The 23,550-nt window shown below is 34.3% G+C and overlaps 2 protein-coding genes across 2 annotated transcripts; one reads left to right on the top strand and one right to left on the bottom strand.

Annotated features, from left to right (window-relative positions):
- Window positions 1–11,910: 11,910 nt before the first annotated feature.
- Window positions 11,911–13,925, top strand: LOC133798033 (pentatricopeptide repeat-containing protein At1g77405). Its single transcript, XM_062236205.1, has one exon. The coding sequence runs from the start codon at window positions 12,157–12,159 to the stop codon at window positions 13,498–13,500; it is 1,344 nt and encodes a 447-aa protein (XP_062092189.1). The 5' UTR covers window positions 11,911–12,156; the 3' UTR covers window positions 13,501–13,925.
- A 489-nt stretch (window positions 13,926–14,414) lies between these two features.
- LOC133798032 (structural maintenance of chromosomes protein 2-1-like) lies at window positions 14,415–22,159 on the bottom strand. The gene is made up of 20 exons (XM_062236204.1): window positions 21,637–22,159; window positions 20,556–21,236; window positions 20,250–20,393; window positions 19,870–20,160; window positions 19,536–19,721; window positions 19,289–19,453; window positions 19,146–19,205; window positions 18,870–18,932; window positions 18,523–18,614; window positions 18,304–18,400; window positions 17,403–17,519; window positions 17,092–17,310; window positions 16,585–16,725; window positions 16,351–16,518; window positions 16,083–16,267; window positions 15,847–15,940; window positions 15,685–15,773; window positions 15,344–15,569; window positions 15,098–15,172; window positions 14,415–14,645 (listed from the first exon to the last, which is right to left on the bottom strand). Exons 1-20 carry the CDS (start codon window positions 21,952–21,954, stop codon window positions 14,523–14,525), a joined length of 3,534 nt encoding a protein of 1,177 aa, XP_062092188.1. The 5' UTR covers window positions 21,955–22,159; the 3' UTR covers window positions 14,415–14,522.
- Between the last annotated feature and the right edge of the window lie 1,391 nt (window positions 22,160–23,550).

Here is a 23,550-nt window from a genome sequence, read left to right as displayed (position 1 = left end):
ATGGTTGTGACTAGGTTATCTCTAGGGGCTTGGAATCAGGATCGTGCTTGTGGCTCATTTATTGGTAACCTGTGCTTGGACCAAAGGTAAGAAAACTGCACCCATTATGCGATGCATGTGATGCATGAGAAACATGTGATTAAGGCATGACATGAATGTTGAATATGAGATTGATCAGTGCTTGAGTCTCTGTATTTGTGCATGATCATAATTATACTAGTGATTGTTAAGTGATCATGTTGAATGCCCTACATTTGGATATTTGACATATGATATATGCCTGGTTGCATTGCTTACTTGTGTGTGGCACTGACCCATGAGTCAGAAATCGGCACGATCCGTATGGTATTGGCTTAAGAGCCAAGAACGGCACTGATGTGTTCAACACCAAAAATATTAGATCTAATCAACATAACCATTGAATGACTCATCATGAGCATTAATGCTTGACTAACCTCAAGTTCGATGAAAACTAAAAGCACTTGTCTAGCCTAATGGCTAGTCACTTAGAGCAAAGGCCAGAAGGCCCAGGTGACTACATCGTCACATGGCTAAGGGTTGGAGCCCATGTTAGTGACTCATTCATCAGTCACTCATCTAGTTTAAGTTAGTGACTTACTCATCAGTCACTCATCTGATTAGGGCTACATGCCCCAACATGGTTATCAGAACCTCAAAGTGTTAATCACTCATCTGATTAGGGCTACACACCCCAGCATGATTATCAGAATCTCAAAGTGTTAATCACTCATCTGATTAGGATTCACTTGATAGTCATCCATACAAAGGACAGGGCCCACAATCATTATCTGGACTTATTTGCATGCATGAATAGGGCTATTATTGCTAGGCATGCATATTATGACTTAGAAACATGTTATTACTGTTCATAAGCATATTGAGTTTTCTTACTGAGCTTCAGCTCACGGGTGCTATGTGGTACAGGTAAAAGCAAAAGAAAGATGGACCATCCTTGAGTTGGAGAGCTTAGGTGGTGATGTGTACATATGCGGCTGCTCGACTGCCACGGCCGAGGGTTGAAAGAAGAACTAGGGTTAAACCCTATTTTGCCGCTTAGGTCGGCTGGTTGTAAATCTTTTGTTGTAATTAACCTTTAACTTATATTTTTGGGATCCCAATGTATACAGTAAACGTTTTAGTGAAACGTTGTATCTTAATGATAACTCTACAAAATAGAGTTATTTTACCACTTTTTATGTGCTAATTGTTGCTTAATTCTTGAGTTTTTAATTAACTTATTAAGTTTTTATGTAATTCTTAATTTATTAGTCTTATTGTCGTTTTCTAGATTTTTATATGTTTTATAGATATTTTAATATGTTGTAGTTTAATTATTTGAAATTTGTGTTGATAGATTATAAGTTAAAAAAATGTGATTTTGTTGAACTTAATTCCCAAAGTAAATTAAATTTCAATTAGTATTTTCATGGACCTAATTTGAGTTATTTTATAATTGAAAATATTTGATTCTAATTTATTATTTACTTATTTTGTAGGGAGTAAGTTGTATTTTTTTTGGCTTTGAAAAGAAAAAAAAAGGAAAAAAAAGAGTGGCAAATTTGAAAGAAAATAGCATGAGAAGTGGCATTTGTCAACTCCTGCCCAAGCCTACAACCCTCAGCCCGTGGCCCATCTCCTGCCAGGCCCACGGCCCGAGCCCAGCTTCCACCTGCTCCTGCACCTGCCAGTCGTACGGCCTCTCCAGCAGCTTACCCCAAACAATTACTCCAAGTCTTGAGCAGCATATAGCATCATCACCATCACGCCTGCAGCTGTTCATTCAGCCTTCAACCTTCAACGTGGGCCTGCCTCTCTATCTAGCCCAATCACCCACGGCCCAGCAGCAACATATCCTCACCAAATGCCAACTTCTCAGCATATAAGCCCACATTCAGCAGGCCCATCTGCCTTTTGACCAGCCCAAAGAAGAAGAAAAAAACTAGTATTTTTCTGAATTAGTCAAAATCACCAAATAGCCAAAAATAACATTTTTCTTCCCAATGTCTTTCTTCTTTCACTCAAATATCAATTCACTCTTCCCTATTTTTCTTACCTAAATAAACATTCCTAATTTATTTTTTACCCTAGCTTTTCACTAATATTTTACCCAACCAAACATTTCATCTTTCCAATACTCTTACACTTACTCTATTTATCCTACCACTTCCCAACACAATTAAATTAATCAATTTATTTATTTTAATTTGATTAATTTAATCTCCACGTTTTTCCTATAAATAGAGGCTTGTAAGACCATTTGGGGGAGCTCTTCTTCTTCATCTTTTTTCAACATCTTCTACACATATTTTTCTCTCTACTTTTCACTATTTTCTCTCTACCATTTTCATCTTTTGAAGAGCATGTCAAGTATGTTATTTTGTAATTTTTATCTAGTTATGAGCTTCTAATCTTTTTCAAAGGTTATTAAGATGATGATGAAGCAAAATGTAACTAGATAGTATTTTTTGTTGTATGTTGATTTCCCATTTGTACAACATTGTTTATGGATTTTTCTATCAAAGATATGCATTTTTTCATCTATTATTTATTGTTAAAGCATATTACACTTAGTTCTTCATTATGCAAAAATATGATATTCTTTGATTAAATGTTTTTCATTAAATTATTCACATCTAATTCTTAGAGCATAAGTATCATATTTTGCCTAAACATAATCTCTTTGATTTTTTGTAGTTCCATTAGGTTGTAACACAACTAATGCTTAGAAATTATATCTTATATAAGTGAAGAAAAATCCTACCTTTTTTAAAGAGTAACTTGTGCTTGAATAGAAAATATATTTTGAAAAAATATATAGTGTGATTTATTTCAACTATATCAAAACTTGGGAATCAATATACTTATAAATACTATTGAACTTGCATTTTGTGGATTCTAAAATCTTAATAATCTTATTTTACTTATCTCATTTGAAAACCTTTATTACTTGTCTTTTATTTTTCTAAAACAAATTCTCATCAAATATTTGGAACTAGGTTAGAATATTCTTGCTTTGTTTGAAATAGTTTCTTTTGATGTTAGTCAACTCCCATGGGTTCGACCTCGTACTTACATGAACATTATATTCCGAAACGAATCGTGCACTTGTGAGTTTAAATATTAAAACACCCCATTTTGGGATCAACAAAATAAAGATGGACCATCCTTGAGTTGGAGAGCTTAGGTGGTGATGTGTACATATGCGGCTGCTCGACTGCCACGGCCGAGGGTTGAAAGAAGAACTAGGGTTTAACCCTATTTTGTCGCTTAGGTCGGCTGGTTGTAAATATTTTGTTGTAATTAACCTTTAACTTATATTTTTGGGATCCCAATGTATACAGTAAACGTTTTAGTGAAACTTTGTATCTTAACCAAAAATTTTAACCCTAAACTACTAATCATACTTAGTTACACGATTATGGCCAAATGACTCGATTAGCGAGTTTAGCACTGTTTAAAATGCACACCGTAACGGTCCCTGGGTAGTAGGGCATTACAATAGGTGTCCCTCAATAGCTTTGAATTTTTAAACAGCCAGGAAGTTTGGACAGGCAAGAAGCCATCCTATGAACACTTGAAAGTGTTTGGTTGCACAACTTATGCTCATATCCGGCAAGATAAGTTGGAACCAAGAGTGATTAAATGCATGTTTATTGGGTATGGAGTTAAGGGGAAACAGGTTTTAAAATATGCATTATAAGCAAAGATGCCACTTTCAGAGAAGATGAAAAGCCAATGAAGAGTAACAAAGAAGTTAGCACCAGCTCAGTTCAAAACCATATGCAGATTGAGGTGGATAATGTTGATAAAAATCAACTTGATCAGAAAAATTTGAGACAAGAAGAAGCAGCTCAAAGAAGAAGTTGACACTATTGATTTGAGAAGTTATCAACTGGCCAGAATTAGAGAAAAAAGAAAATTAAAATCTCCTGAAAGACTCGGCTATGCAAATTTCATTGCCTATGCTTTATCAGTAGCAAAAGAAGAAATAAGCTCAGACCCCACTTCCTATCAAGATGCAATCAACAGCATAGAAAGTCATTTTTGGATCCAAGAAACGCAGGAAGAAATGATATCCTTGAGGAAGAACAACACTTGGGTTTTAGTAGACAAACCAAAAAATAAAAAGCTAATAGGATGTAAATAGATTTTCAAACTGAAAGAAGGCATTCTTGGAGTTTAAAAGATTGTGGCCAAAGGGTTTACACAGAAAGAAAGGGTTGACTCCACGAATATCTTTTCACTAGTAATGAAACAAACCTTAATCCGAGTAATGATGGCCAAAACAGCTAGAGATAACCTTGAGCTGGACCAAATGAATGTAAGAACTACATTTTTACATGGTACACTAGTTTAAGAAATTTTTATGAAGCAAAATGAAGGTTTTGATAATGGCGATTTGAATCAAGTGTGTCTATTGAAGAAATCATTATATGGGCTCAAACAAGCACTACAGCAATGGAATATCTAGTTTGAAAAGTACATCAGTAAGGTTGGTTTTATTAAAAGTAAATATGATCCATGTGTTTACTTTGATAAAAATAAATACTTACTGTCATATTGATGATATTCTCATAATTGGTAAATGCAAAAGAGAAATTGTTATACTAAAATTTCAGCTAAGCAGTGAGTTTGATATGAAGGATCTTGGGAAGGCTTAAAAGATTCTTGGCATAGAAATAGACCGAGGTGAACCAAGGATCATTAAACTATCACAGAGAAATTACCATGAGAAGGTATTAGAAAAATTCAGCATGGATAAGGCAAAGATAGTCTGTACACCTTTAGTACCTCATTTCAAATTGTCCCAATCTCAGTCTCCTCAAATTGAAGAAGAAATAAGGTACATGGAAAAGGTTCCCTATACTAATGTAGTGGGCAGCCTAATGTATGCTATGGTATGCACTCAACCAAACATAGCACATGCATTGAGTGTGGTTAGTAGGTTCATGACTGATCCTAGAGAAGTTCATTGGACAACTCTAAAATGGATTTTGAGATACATAAAGGGTACCACAAATCTGGGATTAGTTTATGGTAGGAAAATAGAACAGCAAGAAGAAGTAGTTGTCTATGTTGACAGTGATTATGCAGCCAATGTTGACACAAGAAGGTCCTTGATAGGTTTTGTTTTTATAGTACTTGGTGGAAGTGTAAGCTGGAAATCAAATCTTCAAAACGTGGTTGCATTATCAACCACAAAAGCTTAATATATGGCAACAACAAAAGCATTTGAAAAGGCAATTTGGCTCAGAGGTTTGACTCAAGAACTTAGCTTAAACTCAAGTGATATTACTGTTTACTGTGATAATCATAGTGCTCTACATTTGATTAAGAATCTCATGCTACATGAAAGATCTAAGCATATAGACATAAAGTATCACTTTATTAGAGATATTGTGACTTAAAAAGGAGGTTCAAGCCAAGAAGATCAGCACAGAAAACATTCTTGTTGATATGTTGGCAAAGAGTGTCACTTTTCAAAAGTTTAGGCACTACCTAAACTTGTTGAATGTTGATAATACTGAAGAGCCTTAATGGCTCATGTTAGAACATACCTTATTCCTTAAACACATAAGTGACCAAACTTAGGTGGATTTGTGATGATTGGTTCAAGCCACTTAAGTGACTACTATCACTTAGGGGACTATCTAGAAGAATAGAAGAATTCAAAGTTGGTTTTTCTGTTTGTGTTTGAGAGCATAGTGCTTGAGAGATTTTGTATGTGAAGCAAGTCTCCCCTTATGTAACACCATTTTTGTAGTTGAGAATCAAGAATAAATAAAGCCATTAGCCATTGATTGGGGTTGTTCTACCTTGGATGTAGGCTCTTAGTTGAGTTGAACCAAGTAATGTTTTGGTGTTATTTTGTTTAAGTTTCTGTCATAGTTTCGATTCCTAGTTTTCTTGCATTACTCTTTTTTGTCTGTTGTTCTTGAAGGGTGTAGGATTTACACCACATCATGCAACTGAGTACTTTAAACTTTATTTTCGGCACCGTAAATTATTAAAAAATTTACAAAAACTATAGGGATACTTGTTATAGCTACAATGTACAACATCATATAAAAAAAATTATAATTTCTCCATGTGCCAAAAAATAGAGACGTCCCTACCAGTAGAGGCAAAAGTGGCGCCCCTACTATAAAATTCTCTTATATTTATATTTATATATATACTAGTTGTGTAACCATGCAGCAACATCTCATCACTCCAGAGATAGAAATATAGCAGTATTTGTATCGTATTTTAAATGAAAATATTAAAATTAAAAGTAATTTTATATTTTAATTTATTATACAAATTAGAATACGTGTACGAAGTGAAATTCTAAGTACCAGTAGTTGCTCTATATAGATTAGAAATCGCTTCTTTTAGTATTGAATAAATAACTGGAGTGTATCAGGATGATACTTTGATCAATATCATTAAGCGAGATGGAATAAAATGCTATTAGTTAATGGTGGAATCAAAGATGGGTTTTAAGGGGCCAAATTATTGCCTGATTGGATACATAGTTGTTGAGTGATTTTTTCGTCAACTACACGGGGTAATAAATAAAAAGTTGTTTTGCGTGTAAAATCCTAAGTGGAATATTTGTTAGGAATAATAAACCAAACACAGAGAAATAAATGTAAGAGATAAATATTTTATACTAGTTCGGCCATTAATGAAACCTACATCCACTGTAGTCAATTGAATTGATGATGAACTTTGTGTTGGAAACATATTATCTGAGTGCGCAACGGAATGCGATTTATGACCCAGTAGATTTCAAAAAGAGTGTATATAAAACAAATTTATATAAATAATCATATGATTTATACATATATATATTAATCTAACATAAGAATATTTACCTCTTGAAGCCTATTAAGTGTCATTGTTATCTTCTCGTATAATAAACGATCATCATATCCAAGCACGCAAGACTCACAGCAAAGTCTTCCAGATCATAATCTCAACACAATAGGATGTGTGTAGGAATGTAGAGATTCAATAGGACAATCTAGGACTCCATTGATATTCTCAACCCATGAGATCAATGGAGTTTGGGTAAAGAGAAGGGTTGAAACAATTTTTTCTCTCTTTATTTTTCTCCCTGAGAAAACTCACTCTTTCAGTCAGACTGAATATCACGATCTGTCTCTGTTTTGAGAGAAATATTATAATATATATTTATATTAGTCATATAGGGTTTTATTAATTAAAACAATTTTAATTTATAATATAATAAGACAGAAAAAATTACCACAGTGCCCCTGGCACTGGGTCTGCTCCAATCACAGTCCAGGGACAGTGACTGGCGTGTAATTCTTGTACAGTTACAAGACATATTTTTTCAATTTATGTTATTCAATTAAATAGACCTTGTCTATTACTATATTTAAAATATATTAATTGAATTTAAATTGATTCAAAATCAATCTTACAACCTAGATAAAATATCTAATTAATTCAAAATCAAATATCTTAATTTAAAATTCTAAAATTTAAATATTAAATTAATTTCTCAAACTAATTTAAAATAAGATGACATAATTAATTCAAAACTAATTATTTTCTGGGAAACTAATTTTCTTGACAAATATATTCATATTTGTTCTATTGCTACTCTTACCCTATACAATGTTTATAGAGCAGATTTGGGGACCTATAGACCTATAATTCCAAGCTCCAATAAATTTAGATTATTAATTAAATTCTTTAATATAATAATATTATTTATTAATCCTAATATTATTACACTAAAAATATAGGATTGCCCTCTTGTAATTATAGACTTATATTTAATGAGTACTTTATTAAGTGTTCATTGATTTAATCACTTCATACAATTCAATCCTCCAATAATTGGTTCATAATTAGAGCTAGGTTAAATTACCATTTTACCCCTCTAATTTCCTCTTTATCCTTAAGTACCATTAATTCACCAGCGAATAATTAATTTATAAACCTTTTATAAATTAGAGGCCTCAAACTCCTTAGTTTCAGAATTAACCCTTAAGGGAACAATTATTCAATCTTCAAAGAAGAAGTCTTGGATTCCATATATGTATATTATGTCTCCAGCCATCTATACAAATGAGTCCCAAAAAAAAATTATTAGCCTGAGGAAATGTCATCTATATATTTATCTCTTCATAAGTGAAATTATTTTAAAATTCTATAATTCTTTATTCACCTCTTCATCTCCCTCAAAAAACACATATTGATGAATTATTGTTGGGGGTTGAACCACAAGTTACTGAGGAAATGAATATGACGTTGGAAAAGCCTTTTTCTTTGAAAGAAATTACAAAAGCAGTTCTTTCTATGTCTGCTGACAAAAGTCCAGACCCAGATGGTATGAGGGTTTTATTCTACAAAGAACATTGAGATATTGTAGGTATGTTGGTATCAAAAATAATTATGGACTGTTTGAATGAAAATGAGGATTGGTCGATCATTAATTCCACCATTGCCACCCTGATCCAAAAAGTGAAAGAGCATGTCTCTATAAGTGAATTTTGACCAATCATTCTATGTAATGTCGTCTATATATTTATCTCAAAGATCTTAATCAATAGATTGAAACATTTTCTCACATTTATTATAAGTATTACCCAAAGTGCTTTTGTTCCAAAAATACTTATCACGGACAATGCAATTATTGCCTATGAGTGTCTCTACAATCTAAAACTTAAAAAGACAAGGAGAAAATGTTATGCAATGAAGTTGGACATGAGCAAGGCTTATGATCGGGTTGAATGGAAATTTGTTGAGATAATGTTACTTAAGTTGGGATTCAGAATTCAATGGGTTAAAAAGTTAATGAAATGTGTTACTTCAGTTCGATATTCATTTTCGATTAATGGTTCAGCATTTGGTGAAGTAATTCCATCTAGAGGATTGAGACAAGGGGATCCTCTTTCACCCTATCTGTTTTTTTGGTATGTGCAAAAGGCTTTTCAGCTTTGATTAGACAAGCAGAAAGAAGGCAAGATATTATGGGATTAAGAATTGTTAATAATGTTCCATCCATTACTCATCTTTTTTTTTTTTTTTTGTGGATGATAGTCTCATCATTGTTTACGCATCTAAAAGATCTTTACAAGTTATTCAGAATATTTTTTTTTCTTTATTCAGGATGTCCAGGATAGGTTAAATCTCTATTCCTTTATGAGCTTTAGCTCCTAAATGATATCTAATTTAAATTACTACGTCTACAAAATGATATCAAAATATTATTTCAACTTCGCAATGAGTCTTTATAAAAGGTATTTATCGTTTTAACAGACAATCAATTATAATAAGTCCCTAGTATACTTTTCTCCAAATATCTCAGAGGAGATTAGAAATCTCTATATGTCCTCCCTTAACATGCAAAGGACATAAGCCATAGAGACTTATTTGGGTCCACCTATGATAGGAGGTAGGACGAAGAGAGCTTCGTACAACCCAATTAAAGATAAAATATGGATGTGTTTACATACACTAAAATCTAAGTTTTTTTCTCAAGCAGGTAAAGATAGTTTCAAGATTATATAAATGTTTACTTTTCAACATTAATCAATGAAAAAGTTTGGGTATGTTTAATTTAAGCACATTCCTCTTGCCGGTAATTTTTTTTTTACTCAAAGTGGTAATCCAAGCTATGCCAACATATATTTATGTCATGCTTTCGAATTCTAGAAGGTTTGCGTTAAGAAATTGAAGGCTTGCAAGCTCGATATTGGTGGGGATCCACAAATAGGAAAAAGAAAATCCATTGGCGGGTCCGGCATAAGATGTGTAGACCAAAAAATTGATGGAGGTATAGGCTTTAGAGGCTTCATTCAATATAATCAGGCAATACTGGCAAAAAAGGCTTGGATTCTATTAATTCCCTCATCTCTTATGGCTCAAGTGTTTAAAGTAAGATACTACCAACATACAAGTATTTTTGAGGCTAGAGAAAACAATTATCCTTCATTGACATGGCGAAGTATCTTATGGGGAAGGGATTTCCTAGATAAAGGTTTAAGAAGGGGAATAGGTATAGGAGAGATACTTCAGCTTTTCATGATCCTTGGATACCAAGACCTTTGTCATTCCTCCCTAGTTTAACTAACATATCTGACCCTCTAAGAGTTTCTGACCTTTTGGAAACACAAGGGAAATGAAACATCACACTAGTTCAACAAATTTTCATTACCCTGAATGTTCAACATATTTTATCCATACCTTTAACTCCATTTGAATATTGCATGGAGAGGTTTTCACGAAAAATTTTCGACTCTAAAGAGCCTACATAGTTGAAATATTACAAGTCATAGTGTTTGTCCAATTTGTAGTTTTAGGGTTGATTCTAATCCATATGCAGTTTTTTGGTGCCCTACTTTATGCTTTGGAAATCCTGGAAAAAGAATTATTTTAGAAAATGTTGATTGTAGCTTGGGCTATATGGTTTGAAAGGAATAAAAGAATACATGGACAACTAGTAAGACAGCCACACCAAATGATTCAGTGGGTAATACAATATTATGAGACAATTAAAAGTGCACAAATTCTAATCGAACAAACTGTTTACATCAAAGAACTCCAAATCAAAGAGGAGAGGATATGGGGTATCATCTCCTTACTTTGTTTGTTGATGTTGTGATCTCAAATCATACAAACATGATAGGTTTTGGAACAATTATTTTTTCCTTAGATCAAAAAGTATTGACAATCCTGTCAAAACCTTTGAAAGGTATTTTTGTGTTCTTTTAAATCTTTTCAATTGGTTTGGACTATATCCTAAAGATAGTTATATCCTTGAATCTTTTATAAGAAATAATTTAGTTTAAAACTACTAATTGTAGGAATTCCCTTCGGTTGGGATTGTTTTCTCTTTTATTTTTATGTTATTATTTTAATTTAACTACTTCCTTTGTGTTATCTATTTTAATATTGGATAGTTTTGTATGCAAGGACCTTATCAGCAATTCAATTTAAAGCATTAGCATTACTAGTAAGACTGACTGGGCTCAAAGACTTGGTCTTTCACTTGTTGCAGTTTCTTCTAATTCTCTTTCTCTTGTTTTGGCTTTGAACAATAACACAAACTATAATAATGAACTTTGTTTTATCTTTGCTGATATTAGAGTTATATTGCCTATCTTTATGAGGCCATCTCTTTCTCTTGTTGGTCGTCACTTTAAAACTACAACTTATGAATTGGCTAAGTATATTCTTGGGCTAGACAACGAGTTTTGCTGGTTTGATGAAATTCCTCCCCTTATTTGTACTTTGTTCTAATTTTTCTCTTAATAGTAATAAATTCAGTTCCTAACTAAATTTACTCAGGACTAAACTAAAGAAAGATCCTTTGGTTGGATACTCTATTTTCTAAAAGAATTATTAACTTTATTTCATTAGTAGTTTCTTATCTTTTTTTGTATTGTGGTGCAAGTATCTTATCGACCTTACAAATTGAAGCATTTGTTTTCTTTCGGGGCAGCTTTTTTATGATTCACTTTTATTTGCTTTTGGCTTTGAACAATATTGTAGTTTATCAAAATCTACTATGTTTAATTATTACCATATGTAAACTACAATCCTAAACCTAATTTTGATGAAAACAAAATTGAATATAGCAATACTGTTGTTAAACATAGTGGTTTTATTTTTGTTCTGAATGTTAGTTAAGTGAATTATTTATATTTTTAGTTCAAAAAAACTTTAACCAAAATCGAGTTCAGTTAATTATTTGAACCATTCAAAAAATAATTTTTCAAACTGTAAAATTTAAATAGTTATTAGGACAAACACATATCCTACACCTTACTTTCTATCTTGAATCCTTACTGTCTATTTTGATTAATAATAAAGATAATCATTTGTTAAAAAAATAAAGTCAATCATGACCAAAAAAAAATTATCTGTACTTATTATCAATTGTCAAGCATTCCCTTCCCAAAAAAAAAAAAATCTATTGTCAAGCATATTTGGTGTAGTGTAGTTCCCCAATTGCATTTCATTTCTCTGCATGGAATTACGAATTGAAACTTACATATCTCCATGGACAAGAGTGATTTGGTCTACTTCGTTTCAGTTTCAGCTACTTATGTCCTAACCCACTGTCACCCCTAGCTATTAACAACTAAGAAAAATCGAAGAAAGAAACGAAAGATGATTCTTTCAAAAACTCTTTACCGCGATTACACCCCCATCGTAAACCAAGTCCTAGCCGCCATGGTTCAAAACCGGGAATTCGACACCCATCTAGCCGCCTCAGCCACCACCTCTCACTGCTGGAGCTCCGAAGCGGTTTCTGAGGTGTTAAGGTCCGTGCCCAGATTCTTCTTCCGGTCTCCTCGTTCCATTGGTACCCAAAAAGGTTTCAGGCACCGCTCTCCTTTGAAACAGCGCAACCTAAAAGAAGAACTTGATAGGTTCGGTAATGGGGTGCTTGTCCTTGGGCCAGCTGCTTACAGAGACCTCAACAAGGTCCAGTTGGGATTGGACAAAGCAATGGAATTCTATTACTGGGTTGAGGCCCATTTTGGATTTTCCCATGACGAGAAAACTTGCCGGGAAATGGCTCTCGTTTTGGCTAAAGGTAATAGATTGAAAGCTCTTTGGGATTTTCTCAGGGATATGTCAAGCAGAGGGAGTGGGGAGATTGTTACTACAACGACCGTTACCTGTTTGATAAAAGTTCTCGGAGAAGAAGGGTTGGTCAATGAAGCATTAGCTGCTTTCTATAGGATGAAGCAGTTTCATTGTAAGCCGGATGTTTATGCTCATAATACCATTATTTATGCTCTTTGTAGAGTAGGGAATTTCAAGAAAGCCAGGGCTTTGTTGGAGCAAATGGGGTTGCCGGGCTTTAGATGTCCACCAGATACTTTTACTTATACAATATTGATTAGTTCTTATTGCAGATATAGCTTGCAGACTGGGTCCAAAAAGGCTATTAGGAGGAGGTTGTGGGAGGCTAACCATTTGTTTCGCATCATGCTCTTCAAGGGCTTTGTTCCTGATGTTGTCACCTATAATGCAATAATCAATGGTTGTTGCAAAACTTGCCGAATTGGGAGAGCTTTAGAGTTGTTTGAAGACATGAGCCAAAGGGGTATTACCCCTAACCGGATTACATATAATTCATTTATTAGGTACCATAGTGCAGTTAATGAGATTGATAATGCTGTCAATATGTTGAGGAGAATGCAGACTATGAATCATGGAATACCCTCTTCGAGTTCTTACACACCGATTATTCATGCTCTCTGTGAAGCAGGGAGGGTATTGGAAGCCCGGGATTTTCTGGTTGAGTTGGTTGATGGTGGCTCGGTTCCGAGAGAATATACTTATAAATTAGTAAGTGATGCACTTATGTCAGCAGGAGAAGCCAATTCTCTTGATGATAGCTTTCATGGTAGGATAAAAGATGGGATTGGAAAGAGGTTTAAGCAAGTGGGGAAGTGTAAACCAATAATGACTCGCAGAGGATATGATGACATGGAAACTTGATACTTTAGAGAAACTTGAATGGAGAAGAATATTATCTGACATTGTGGAATTCTTGCGGGGGCTTTACTTATATCATTGAGTATATATTTTCCAGGTTTCTCGAGCTGAATAACTATTGCTTATGCTCTTGAAGTCGCCCAATCATCAGCTATGTTTGCCTCAAGTTAGCACTCCAACTACCTTGGCCTGGTTTTATTAGGATTGTGCTGATATTGTCCCAACCAGACAAAATCATGCGTACTTGAAAAATAATTTATTATGATGATTCTTATCGTGATGGTTGTGCCAGCCATTTAAAAAAATGTAATATGCTTAAGAGGTTGTGTTTGAAATCTCCAATTCCATCATTAGTATCCCATGTACTTGCTATAAGCTGGTTGATTAGTAATCAAATAATTTGTTTCAAGGAAATTTGAGAATACAAATTCTTCTCTGTTGAATTGAATAAATTAGCTTCCCCATGGGCCATGCAACCATGCTAAGCAGTGACTACATGTTTAATGGAATCATTAATCAGAGAGCCAGCCTTCAATCGGGACATGGAATGCTAAAGAGTCGATGATATTGATTTTGTATTCCCTTTTCTTTGGTACTAGTCCAAAAATCTAAATACACATGAACCAGAGGATACTTTAATATTATTTTATTTTTATACCAAATTAGTATTTACCTGAAACATAACCTTTTTTTTAGCGATATTACATAATTGATGTGCCAATTCAATTTTTTTAATAAAAGAGTTATAGTGTGTACTTCATTTTTTTTCATTTTGAGAAAAGCTATTTCAAAAAGAAATTATACTGTTTCAATGTTAATTAAATTTACATATATTTCATTAAGTCGGTATTCAATTTATATTTATTAGATAATTAATCGCACATCAGTCACAATATAATAAATAAGTCAATCCAACGTAAATATATACCATCTCCTCTTACTAATAATCTAACAATTAAATTACATCAAGAAGTATAAAAAAAAGGCTATTCCAAAGATTTACAATTGAACCCGTGAAACAACACTCACTTGTTCTGCTTCGCTGAAACAGCAGTCCTTTGAACAGTAGACACACCATCCACAAATTTTGTCCGAAAGAGAACATTGGCATTATTGAACATGCCTTCTTTCAATGAAACTACGATGAACTGCATTTTTTGTTTTGTAAAAAATAAAATTAGTAAAACTAACGAATCATTCTATTATTATTAGGCATGGCATACATAAGCCTCAAATAATAGTTATATGCAGTTTGCCATCTATGCTTCAGTTTGTTTAGCCTGCGAGTTTTTAATGCAACAGATTCAATAATATGAATGATGTTTAGGCCTAGACTAGCAAATGTTAAAGAAAGTTAACAGATTGAGCTCAATTTAATGTTTTTCAATTTGTAATCGACTCTTGGATACAAGTCACGAGAATGTATATTTTTCCTAGAATTTTTCATTGAGGAAGAGGGTTAAATCCTTTTTTCGAGATAAAATTTTTGATCGGAAACTTAATCCCACAGCTAAATTGAACATCAAATTGATGTTGAGTAACTAAGAAAACTGAGGGCGAATAACAACAGCGCATATCCAGATGAGAGTAGCCTGCAAACCTGAGAGTGTGGGAAATGGGCTTTGATCATTCTCCCTATGTTCTGTGTGTGGCTTAGATCAAGGGCTGCATCAACCTGACAAAATCGGAAGACTAGTGATGTGCACACCCAAAACAATTTTTTGAGATAAACTTGTATATAAGCAAGCTAAACTAAAGTAGTGTTCTTAAAAAAAATTCTCTACTCTGCCATAGTAACAACTTTATCACAACAGATAATAAATTGTGAAGAAAAAGTTAGTCATACCTCATCCAAAATATAAAGTGGAGCTGGTTTGAAAAGAAGCAATGCTAATATTAGAGAGAGGGCAAGCAGGGATCTTTGACCTCCACTCAACTCTGACAAGGACTGTTTCCAGACTCCACCAAATGCTACACGAACCTCAAGGCCATCGAGAAATGTGCCACCCTCAGGAGGCTCTAGCTTTGCCATGGTGCCAGGCAAAAGGGTAGAGAAAATAGATCCAAAGTCACTGAATTGAATGTTAAAAAGTATGAGTGATAAACAAGGGAAACAGAAGAGCAAAATAACTCATCAGAAGTGAATTATATATTTAGAGATCAAATTATTATTGAAACTATTCTCACGTGTTAACTTTGACCCAGGTAACTTTCAGTGTTTCCTTCTTTTTCTCGTCTAGTTCTTCAATCACCTTCTTTATTTTAGATTTGTCATTCTAGGAAAGAGAAGCTTAGGTAAGTAAAGCGAAATTGAGGTATAACAGTTACTAGAAAGATCAAACCACCAACCTCAATAATGTTTTTCTTAGACATTAAGTCATTGTACTCATCTTCTGCTTTCTCAAACATTGCCATTACTTTTTTGTTGATCCTTTTCTCAAGCCTACACAAGGAAGAAAGTCACCTCTTGGCATCATTAAAGACAGTATTAACAGTATCCATATGGAGTTGAGTACGAGATCTCAATCTAAACATCAGGTTCACATGAGGGAAAGAAGAGAGAGAAAAGCTTCACATAGACAAACCCTGATTGTTCAGCCTGAAGTTTATCAAGTTCCTCCCTTGCTTTATAAGGATCACGAGATGCAAAATCATAATCAGTCCCATTTTTTCCAAATAACTGCTTCTCAGAAGCAATCCACGCATGCTTTTCAATCAATTTGTCCACCTTTGTAGAGCAATCTTTTTGTTCCATCTCCATTCGCTTTACCTAAGACAAGTTTCAAAATAAATTAATTAGCAATTACCTAGAATAATGAAAGCAATGACAACTTATAAGACGTAACAGGTTACCTCATTTTCCATTTTCTTCTTTTCAAGACTTGTTTCGCTAAGTTTATGTTGAAGTTTCTGCTGCTCTTTAATAATGCTACTGATTTGTGAATCACATTCCTTCATCTTTTTGCGAGCCAAATCAAGCTCTTTTTGTGCCTTGGCAAGAATGTTCCTAGTGGAATTGACCTGCAAAACATAAGCATGCATTATGAATTCAATCACACAAATGACCTGATAAACCAAAGTCTATACCTTCTCTCTCTGTTCTTCTGCTTCTGATCTGAGATTGTCAACTTGTGCTCTCAAAGAAGACAGTTGAGACTCCAAAGTTGCACGTTCCTCCACAACTGCTTCCATTTCCATAATAAGTTTTTCCTTTTCATTCTCATGTCCCTGGCCATGTACAATCAAGTCATAACATATCAAGGAGCTAGGATGAACACTTGACCATGAAATGCTAGTGATGAATCACATAATTCATGTCATAACATACAAAGAATAATGTCAAGTTGTCATTTCATAGCATCTAGATATTAGGAATTCCTAATAATATTGACCTCCCAGAAACTCTGAGACTATGTGATCATTCAAAGTATTTTTATGTTTTCAATTTAAAGAAACACTAAAAGTACACCATAATTGGTAATAAAACAAGGAGGAATGAGCTCAACAGTAACGTCGTGAAATTGCAAAGCATATGACCTCCAAGAGAATCTCATCCCAAATGCTATTTTATAGCATGGAAAAACTAACACCTACCTTAAGATCCTTTGTAGCTGACTGCATTTGGGATTTTGTCATTTTGATTCTTTTCTCCAAATCTTTGAGTCTACCCTCACGGTTGTTATCATGTTCTTTGATTGATTTCTGAAGCACTGAGACTTTAGTTACACAATTTTCATACAAAAGTTGCTTTTCTTTGGCAGAAGATTTTGCCTCTTCAAGCTCCTGCTCCATCTTCTTTACTAATTCACCAAGCTAGGTGGCACATGCCAGAACCAAAGAGCAAAAAAATTGAGATTATGTCCAAATAATGTGTCTTGGTAAATAAATACAAGGTGGTGAAAAACCTTATGATGCTCATTTTGCTCAGCCCTGCCTTGGAATAATGAAAGGTCATACAATTTAAGCTCTAACTGTGATTTGAGGTCCATGAACTTCTTCTGAAGAGGCAGAAGCTCAGTGATCTGCAATTTAAAAAAGTAAATGTAAAAATAGACCGTTATATAAGATACACTTAACATTCATGCAATCTGATAGAGAGGGAGGACCTAAAATATATAAATATATATATATATTTGTATATAAATTGACAAAAGCACTACTTATAACTTGTAACAAAAGAGGGAAAGCACTTTCTAAACATACTGTCATATTCTAGTCTTGTTAAAATTGTGTTGCACTAAAGTATCTCCATTCTGATATTCAGCTTAAACGATTAAGAATAATATTGATCACAATAAAAATATAACACAAATTGACCAATATTATCATTAAGCACGCCATATGAGAACACCTCAAGTGGTTTACTAAGTGTGTTGTGAGTAGTCTGAGTCAAAGTTTACATAAATGGATTTCTTCAAGGAAAAAAAATCATTAAGCACAATAAGGAAATGCATGCCTCCCCAAAATTACTCAATGATTTCATGAAGCAAGTGCTTGTAGCCCCAGAATACAATGAGGGAAAAAAATAATCAAAAGGAAAAAGAAAATGAAAAGAGACAATCCCAAACCCTTAAATTAGGTATACAAAATGAGAAAAAATTTAAAATCTTTATTCTTAACCAACCACAAAGCTATAGTCGATGATCATTTCAAAAACATGTTACACAGCTCATAAAAGTTTTCACAGTTCACGAGAAGTCAAGACAAGAAAATGTCACCACCTGATTGATATAAACAAGAGTACATTATAATCTTGAGTATCCTATGTATCACTTTCATTTAAGAAACGAGGTACGAAATAGTTACCCCTGCTTCAATTTCAGCCAGCCGTTTTTGATGTACAGAGAGCTTTATCTCGGCTTCGGCTAGATCGTGGAGTTGTCGTAACAAATCACCACCACCCCTGTGATGCTTCATTGTATTAAAAGGGACTACATAGAAGCATGGCAAGATATACATATGCATACACACACATATATGTATATATATTCTGCAAACTGAACTTGAATGGCACTTGTTACTTACCTGCGGCTTCCCCCAGTCAAAAGACCACTAGGGTTGAATATATCACCTTCAAGAGTGACACTTGGGGTGCGAATTTCCCTGCTAAAAGCAACCTACAAAAATTTATTAGATAAATCAAATCAGAACTCAGAAGATAATTTTGTCTAGTTGGACTTTGTACCAAGTATCATTCATTAATTGCATATTTGAAGTAAAAATGATAATACACTGATCAAGAACACTAGATCATTCAAACCAATCCACTTATGACAATGCACCGTCCCTGTTGAAGAAATAAAGGACTACTACAATTTAAATTGCATTGTTCCACAATTGCCATGTGAACGTGGTATCAGAGATGTATATACCTCCTTGGCAGCGTCAGTATTTTTGCAAACAAATGTTGAACCAAAAACATATTCCATTGCACCCTGTATAAGAAAAATCAGTTTAAGAAAAATCTTTAGGAAATATAATTTTTTTAAAATTGCATATGAATAATTAAATTCTAATAATTCAACAGAAAGCACAAAACGCCGCATAAAATATACCGCAGGTCCAGAAAAGCTTAGACCTCATAACTCACCAAGTACCATTAAAGAATATTATCTGACGTCACTCAACATTATCAAATCAAATCATACCTTCAATTCTTCATCATACCCAACCAAGGAAAGCGCCAATTCTGCATTCTCCTTTCCAACCTAGAAAATTGTTACAAAACTTGTCAAGCAAAAGTCAAACAAACTCCATCATGGCAGAACAAAGAGCTTGATGCAAAACTAACCAGTCTAACAGCAGCATTTCGAACTCTATCCGGAACAGTGTGTGATTGTATCTTGTTCAAGGGTATAATAGTTACTCTTCTTCTAAGGTCACCATTCTGAAGAAGTTGTTTTCCAGTATTTTCTGTGTCCACAACAACATTAAACAACTTTCCACCAGCCGCTACCTGTATATTTAATCAATATTAGAGTCAAAGATTCATATGTGATCATTTTTTAACATTAAATAAGATCAAATAAATGACTGACCTCTAAGGCAGTCATCGCAGAGCTATCCTTTACTTTAATAAGTTTAGCAACAACACCTTTCACCTTTGATCTATCAAAATTCCTTGCAGGATCACGATAAGTGAATTGAACATTAGCTAATTGAGCTGAAAGATTTCGAATCTCATCCTTCAACTTCTGCACCCACTCCAGCTCAGATGCACGATCCTGTAACAAAATAAATTTTTAAAACATATCAAACTGAATATATGCAAACATGTATATAAATATGAATATACTAGAGAGCCAAACTGATAAAATACTGATGTCCCTTAAATTACATGGATAAAATGATATTATTTGATAAATTGCTTACTTTTTGTAAAGCTTCCATCTGACCCTCCTTATATGGAAGAGACTCTAATGTTGTTTTGACGTTCTCCACATCTTTCTTTCTATTACTAAGTTCATTTTCTACTGAAACAGCTTCCTCACGCTTCGACATTAGTAGGCGTGTTTTTTCTTTCAATTCCTTTTCACAATGGCTTATTTTGGTTTTGAGCTGCTTCATTTCTGTTTCAGCACTCCCAACAGCTACCTTAGCATCAGAGAGCTGATCTCCAAGACTCTTCTCCTCGTCTCCACTGCTCTTGCCAGCAACGACACCCTAACCATTTTCGTTAAAATAATAATTATTAGCACAAAAATGATGTCCTTGGTATTTAGTGCAAAAAACACCACTAGAGCACTATCTACCTGGTAATCCTTTTCATACTCTTCTAAACCCTGAGAAAGTTCTGCAACCTTCTTCTTCAAATCAGCTGCTCCTTCATCAGCCCTTCTTACAGCAGATGCCCTCTCTTCTACAGATTGCTTCAAATCCTCAATACTGCTAACAATCTGAGGACATCAAGATGCAAAATCTAAACAATAGAATGACCAAACAGGACAAAACCTATGAAAACAACAACAATATCTATGAAATACATTATTAGAATAAGCATGTCTATAAGCACTGAAGATGTATAGAACTCAAGTCAATTGTTGACAAAGACCAATAACCTTTTCAGCATTTTTATTTTCAGTCTTGAGATTATCCTCTTTACTGTTCAGCACAGAAGTTTCTCTCACAAGATCTTGAGAAAGTGCATCTACTTTGTCAGACAATGTTTTTACTTCACCACCCATACTGGCTTCCTTTTCAGCTGTTAACTCCGCCACTTTTGTTTCCATTTCTTGTATTTCTGCCTGCACCTTTCCTGTATTGTCATCAATCTCAGCAATCTGGGCCTTCACTTGCTCAACCTCATGGACTGCACTATCTCTTATCTTCTCTGCTTGAACATATTCATAAGCAATACAAAACCTTTTAAGCCGATCTAACTCAGCATTACCATTAGCCCATTGCATGTATTGTGTCCTCTCCTTCCTCAGCTTTTCAAGAGCAGGCAGTATTTCCTGATCAAGAAGGCTATTAATCTCATCAACCTTACTTTGCTTCTTCTCAAGAGTTTTTAAAGCTGCATCTTTCTTCGTTTCGTACATTCTAGTTCCAGCAGCCTCTTCGAGCATAGACAAAATCTCAGGGGGCTTCATGTTTAAAACCTTTGTAATGCGTCCTTGCATAATGAGAAAATGTGGGTTATTCACATTAAGCTGTACTGAATGAAAAAGATTCTGAACCTGACTAGGCTGAGCAAGTTTCCCATTTATTAAATACTTGTTTCTTCCACCAACCACAATCTGCATAAATATTCCAATATATTGTTAATTGAATTTGATTTAAGTAGAGCTCATTTGTAGCCTCATCAAAACAGTACACCAAAAACCCAATTATTGATAAAAACACATCCTAAATTCCATATGATGCGTTGAAAAACATAAATAATCACAAACAGACAACTTCATTTTTTGGCATTTAACAAAGCTACGGTAACTTCTATTATGTTAGAAAAGGGAAAAAAATCAGAGTCCAATTGACTGTAGATATATATTATATATATATATATAGAAATAAATATAAGAGAACCATGTATCTATAAAAACCCCAACTTCCAAACTAAAATGGTCTTGCAATTAAAGCTTTTGGAAACATATAAATATGTAAACCCTAAAAGTTAGCAACAAGGGTCGCAGCAGGTACCTGGCGCGTGACTGTTATCTCTGAATGGTCCTCATACCCGAGAGGGCTTCGGTTCCGATCCGAATTGTCGAAAACAATAGAGACAGTGGCCTTCGTAATACCCGCTTGTCCTTGCTTGTAAACAAGTTCTTGGAGGTTGGAAGCCCGGACCTGCTGCAAATTGGTGATCCCCAATACGAAGCAGATGGAGTCGAGGATGTTGGACTTTCCAGAGCCATTGAGACCCGTGATAGCGTTGAAGAATGGGTCGAATCCCGGAACCACTGTCCTCGTCGCGTACGACTTGAAACCCTCCAAGCATACCTCCTTTATGTACATTTCTTCGACCCGATTAGAGTACCGTGAAATCCAGAAATCGACCGGAGTCGGAGGAAGAAGACGAAGAATCGAAGTATAACCCTATCGGGAGGAGACTGGAGTGGAATGAGCCAGTGATTTTGCGAGATCGTAGAGCTCTCTCTCTTCTCTGTCCGAGGGTTCGAAAATGAAATGGAAGCGCCAAAAAGTGGCACTGTGAAATGTTATCGATCTGCTGAGGCGGGAAAATAATAAGAGTTGAAGGTGTTCGAAATAGTCGACACGTCGTTTTGTCGTTAAAAGTTTCATTGTCGTTTTCAACTAAAACGACAGAACGTCTGATTCAGAATTTTTTTTTTTTTTTTTTTTTTAGAAACTGATTCAGAAATTGTTTTATCATAGTATTGTAATTTGTGAAAATTCAATATTTTATAAATGTTAAAAGAATAAATAAATGGGAATTATTATTTGTATCATTTATCACGGGTCCATTTCAAATATGCATGCTATTTCATAAAAGGAAAATAAAAAATTCACCATACTAGTAAACCGAACCAATTCACTTCCAAGAAAAAACAAATCATACTGAATGAACTAAAATTTACGTTATAAATCGGTTTAACCCAATAAATAGGGTAATTACATGAATTAACCATTTTTAACCCTATATTTATAACCCTAATAACTTTATAGAAACTTAAAAAGACATTAATACCTTTTAATGAATATTAGATTTTTTGTTTGTCTTGCACCAAGAGGATCTGCTCTCACAAAAGGAGCAAATACTTCTTCTCTCTCAAATCATTCAATCTCAAAGATCGTCACCATTTTTCTTCTCACCAAGATTTAGAAAGTGACTTTATTTACCACAATTTTTTTCTTCTCACCAAAGTTGAAGATTAAAAAGAGAGCATCTCACAAAGTTGAAGAAGATTGAAATTTTTTATTTGATGATAAGTATCTCTTTTTATTTTTATTTTTAGGTTAGGAGTATCTTATGTAATAGTTTATATGAAATTTTTGAACTATTATGGGTTGAAAATCTGTGAAAATAAAGAATTTTATGTTGAAATGACAAATTTTTGATTGATTTTGCGATTTAGGTTACTGTGTTCACACATCGATCACCATAAATTAAGAACATGGTTCACACGTAGTTCACCCTTGATTCACATCTGGATTGCACGTGTTTCCCACCAAGTTTAAACCTGGTTCAACCCTGGTTCACGCTTCGTTCACACCTAATTCACCTCTGGTTCCCATCTAATTCACCCTTGGTCCACACCTAATCACACTTGATTCACATCTGATTCACACCAAGTTCATTCACAGTTGATCCACATACCTGGTTCACACCTAGTTCACACCAAGTTCACCACTAGTTCACACCTAATTCACAGTTGATTCACACACGTGGTTCACACTTAATTCACACTAAGTTCACCCCTGGTTCACACCAAATTCACAATTGATTCACACACCTGGTTCACACCAAGTTCACTTCTGGTTCACACCTAATTCACCACTAGTTCACACACAATACACATCACACATAAGATGGTGCAAAGCCGGCCAACTTCGTCGACGACCATCGACCATTCTTGTTGTGCTATCCAA

Source organism: Humulus lupulus, chromosome 8 (assembly GCF_963169125.1).
Source record: "Humulus lupulus chromosome 8, drHumLupu1.1, whole genome shotgun sequence".
NCBI classification, from domain to species: domain Eukaryota; kingdom Viridiplantae; phylum Streptophyta; class Magnoliopsida; order Rosales; family Cannabaceae; genus Humulus; species Humulus lupulus.
The sequence above is the reverse complement of the archived record's forward strand: the minus strand, read 5'-3'. Positions and strand labels throughout refer to the sequence as shown.